Below are 4,775 nucleotides of genomic sequence, written 5' to 3' on the forward strand. Positions count from 1 at the left end.
TGGAGAAACTAGCTCTACCCACTCTACGACATCCAACACCGTATCGTTTGCAATGGTTGAACGATAGCGGGGATGTTCGTGTGACCAAGCAAGTCCAAGTACCTTTCCGAATTGGAAAGTATGAGGACGTGGTGTTATGCGACGTGGTCCCTATGCAAGCATGTCACATACTATTGGGGAGACCATGGCAATTCGACAAGGGAGTTACATTCGATGGCATTACTAATAAATACTCTTTCAAGCAAGGCGAGAAGAGGATTGTGCTTGTGCCACTCACTCCTATTCAAGTTCGTGAAGATCAAGAAAGCTTGATCAAGGAAAGTGAGCTCGAGAATGAGAAGAAAAAAATAGAAAAAGCCGAGAGCTCAACAGAAAATGATAAGGCCAAGAAAATTGAGAGGAAAAAAACATATGGTGAGCCGGCCAAAATTGAAAAGAGAGAGAAAAGGCAAAATCTATTGATAAAAGCCAATGCAGTAAGAAAAGTTTTGAGTGTTAATACACCCATCTTTGTACTTTTGTGCAAAGAGGTGTTAGTTGTTACAAGTGATCTTACTAACACTCTACCATCTAGTATTGTCTCTCTTTTGCAGGATTATGAGGATGTCTTTCCCGATGAGATTCCAAATGGACTACCACCAATAAGGGGAATTGAGCATCAAATTGACTTGGTTCCAGGTGCCCCACTTCCTAACAGACCAGCCTACAAAATGGGTCCAGATGAGACAAAGGAGCTCCAACGCCAAATCGAAGAGCTTCTAACAAAGGGATGGGCACGAGAAAGCTTGAGCCCATGTGCGGTTCCCGTCATCTTGGTGCCTAAAAAGGATGGAAGTTGGCGAATGTGCACTGACTGTAGGGCCGTTAATGCAATAACGGTAAAATATCGTCACCCTATTCCTAGACTTGATGATATGTTAGATGAGCTATATGGTGCTGTGATTTTCACTAAAATTGATCTAAAAAGCGGTTATCATCAAATTAGGATGAAAGAGGGGGATGAATGGAAAACAGCCTTTAAAACCAAACATGGCTTGTACGAGTGGTTAGTTATGCCATTTGGACTAACTAATGCACCTAGTACGTTCATGAGATTGATGAACCATGTACTTCGTCCATTCCTTGGAAAATTTGTAGTTGTATATTTTGACGATATCCTGATTTATAGTAGGAGCTCAGATGAGCATGTTGAACATGTGAAGCTTGTTCTTGATGTACTTCGAAGGGAAAAGCTCTATGCTAACCTTAAGAAGTGCTCCTTTTGTACTGATCAACTTGTCTTCCTAGGCTTTGTTGTGAGTAAACAGGGAATCAAAGTGGACGAGGAGAAGGTTAAAGCAATTCGAGAATGGCCTACTCCAAGCACGGTGGGTGAGGTACGTAGCTTCCATGGTCTTGCTAGTTTTTATAGACGATTTGTTAAAGATTTTAGTACCATTGCTGCACCTCTAACTGCTGTAATTAAGAAAAATGAGCCATTTGTGTGGAGAGATGCTCAAGTACGTGCTTTCCAAATGCTTAAACATCAACTCACACATGCACCACTACTTGCATTACCATGCTTTGACAAGATGTTTGAAATAGAGTGTGATGCATCTGGGGTGGGTATTGGAGCTGTCCTAATGCAAGAGGGCAAACCAATTGCATACTTTAGTGAAAAACTCAATGGGGCAGTTTTGAACTATTCCACTTATGATAAGGAGTTGTACTCCTTAATCCGTGCTTTAGAAACTTGGCAACATTACTTGAGACCAAGGGAATTTGTCATACACACTGACCATGAGTCGCTTAAGCACATTAAGTCACAATACAAGTTGAATAAGCGTCATGTTAGGTGGATTGCATTTATTGAAACCTTCCCTTATGTGATTAAGTACAAAGTGGGGAAAACTAATGTTGTTGCTGATGCATTATCACGTCGGTACTCTTTGCTTACTCAACTTGATGCAAGGTTGTTAGGATTTGAATTAGTTAAAGAGTTATACACCAATGACCCAGATTTCTCAGGTATTTATGACTCTTGTGGTTCAGCAACTCAAGGTAAATTCTACATCCTTGATGGATTTCTTTTCTACCTCAATCGACTATGTATACCTAACTGCTCTATTCGCTCTTTACTTGTTAGGGAAGCACACGGAGGTGGCTTGATGGGACACTTTGGCGTGGCTAAAACCTTAGCTATCCTTCAAGAGCACTTCCATTGGCCAAGGATGAAACGAGATGTGGAGCGAATGGTGGCTAAATGCATTACTTGCCACAAAGCTAAGTCTAAACTTCAACCCTATGGCCTTTATAGTCCTTTACCTGTACCTAAGGAACCTTGGACCGACATTTCCATGGATTTTGTTTTAGGGTTGCCTAGGTCAAAGAGGGGAAATGATAGCATCTTTGTTATTGTTGACAGATTTTCAAAAATGGCACATTTTATACCATGTCACAAAACAGATGATGCATCGCACATTGCTGATTTATTTTTCAAAGAAATCATTAGATTGCATGGCATGCCTAGGACAATTGTCTCTGATAGGGATGTCAAATTTTTGAGTTACTTTTGGAAAACTTTGTGGGGAAAATTGGGTACCAAATTGCTATTTTCTACTACTAGTCACCCACAAACTGATGGCCAAACTGAGGTTGTCAATCGTACACTATCTACACTCTTGCGTGCCATCATTAGAAAAAACATTAGAACCTGGGAAGAATGTTTACCCCATGTTGAGTTTGCATACAATCGCACGGTGCATAGTTCTACTCATTTTTCACCATTTGAAATAGTCTATGGTTTTAACCCTTTAACACCACTAGACTTATCACCTTTACCTTCTTCTGAGCACATTAACATGGATGGTGCTAAACGAGCAGATTTTGTCAAGAAATTACACCAGCAGGTACGCCTAAACATTGAGCGAAGGATGGACCAAGTTGCTCAACGGGTTAACAAGGGACGCCAACGCGTTGTGTTTGAACCTGGTGACTGGGTGTGGTTACATCTACGCAAGGAAAGGTTCCCAGTCCAAATGCGCAATAAATTACTTCCCCGAGGAGATGGGCCGTTCCAAGTCATCAAGCGCATCAATGACAATGCTTACAAACTGGACCTACCCGGTGAGTACAATGTGAGCGCTACATTCAATGTCTCTGATCTATCTCCTTTTCTTGCAGACGATGAAGCTGATTTGAGGACAAATCCTTTTGAAGAGGAGGGGGATGATACGAACCAACAGACACCATTGCGAACTATTCGAGTTCCCCTAGGACCCGTAACTCGAGCACGAGCTAAGAAGATGAGGGAGGAACTCCAAGGACTTGTTCATGAGATACAAGGCCAAGAAATTGTCCCCAAGGTCATTGAGGGACTTGACCATGAAGGAATGAAAGCCATCCATGTAGTGCACGTCAAAGAGAACCATGTGTGACCCTTCTCTAGTCACATTTGTTGTTTTAATTAAGTCATTGTAATAAGGGCTTAATGGTCCATAGCATTGCTTATTTACCTAAGCGATGACCTCATAAGGTTATTTACCTAAGCGATGACCTCATAAGGTTGTTTACCTAAGGGATGACCTCATAAGGTTTGGTCAAGCCCACAATTCTTAGTCTTATGGAAATAGTCAAGCCTACAATTGTTAGTCTTAGTCAAGACCACAACTCTAGACTAGTTCCACATTTAGTTGTTCATCTCTATGTAAGGCTATAAATAGCCCACACTTCCAATGGATTTAGGCATTCAATCAATAAATCAGATTTTGAGAGTTTTCTTGGTTTCTCCAAGGCTTCTTGAATACCTTAGAATTTCTCTAGGTGTTCGTGACTTATCAATCTAGAATCGCACTAGGTTGTGGCATCTTCTACCATTATACCAAGGTTCGTTAACCACGTGATTAACGGGTTGAGGTCATCCGCTCCAAACTTGGTGTCCTCTTGTCGATCCTGAATCTAATCTTTTACGGGTTTCGTCACAAGGTTGGCGACGTTCGTATCACTCCACGTCTACGAGTGAGCCATCAACCAAGGGTCAAGGGAGCACACCTAGGGGTATACATGACAAATCACCTACCGCACCTACCACTAGGAAGCACAACATGATTATTAAGGCTAAAGATGTTAGAAAAGTGGTGAACTCTAATCAGCCTATACTTCTCATGATTTGCAAGCATGTGCTCTTGGATGTTGCTGAGCTCGACAAGGCGTTGCCTGCGAGCATAGTTGCTCTTTTGCAAGAATTTGGGGATGTTTTCCCTGACGAGGTCCCTGATGGCTTACCACCCATTCGGGGAATTGAACACCAAATCGACCTCATTCCTGGAGCACCATTGCCCAACAAACCTGCCTACCGCATGGGCCCTGAGGAGACCAAGGAGCTTCAAAGGCAAGTTGATGGCCTCTTAGGTAAGGGTTGGGTAAAGGAAAGTCTAAGTCCTTGCACTGTGCCTGTGATACTTGTTCCCAAAAAGGACGGTACTTGGCGCATGTGCACTGACTGTCGGGCTGTGAACGCTATCACTGTCAAATATCGTCATCCCATTCCTAGACTTGATGATATGCTTGATGAACTCGATGGTGCCATTATTTTCACCAAAATAGACTTAAGGAGCGGCTATCATCAAATTCGGATGAAAGAAGGCGACGAGTGGAAAACAGCCTTCAAAACCAAACATGGTCTCTATGAGTGGCCAGTCATGCCTTTTGGCTTAACTAATGCCCCTAGCACCTTCATGCGACTAATGAACCATGTGTTGAGACACTTTATTGGCAAGTTTGTCATTGTTTACTTT

The 4,775-nt window shown here is 42.3% G+C and overlaps 1 protein-coding gene across 1 annotated transcript; it reads left to right on the top strand.

Moving 5' to 3' along the window:
• The first annotated feature begins 152 nt into the window (after positions 1-152).
• LOC113757953 lies at positions 153-1,623 on the top strand. Its single transcript, XM_027301013.1, has 4 exons — positions 153-476; positions 594-844; positions 1,172-1,499; positions 1,585-1,623. Exons 1-4 carry the CDS (start codon positions 153-155, stop codon positions 1,621-1,623), a joined length of 942 nt encoding a protein of 313 aa, XP_027156814.1.
• Positions 1,624-4,775: the final 3,152 nt, after the last annotated feature.

Source organism: Coffea eugenioides, unplaced genomic scaffold (assembly GCF_003713205.1).
Source record: "Coffea eugenioides isolate CCC68of unplaced genomic scaffold, Ceug_1.0 ScVebR1_3478;HRSCAF=4698, whole genome shotgun sequence".
Lineage (NCBI taxonomy): Eukaryota > Viridiplantae > Streptophyta > Magnoliopsida > Gentianales > Rubiaceae > Coffea > Coffea eugenioides.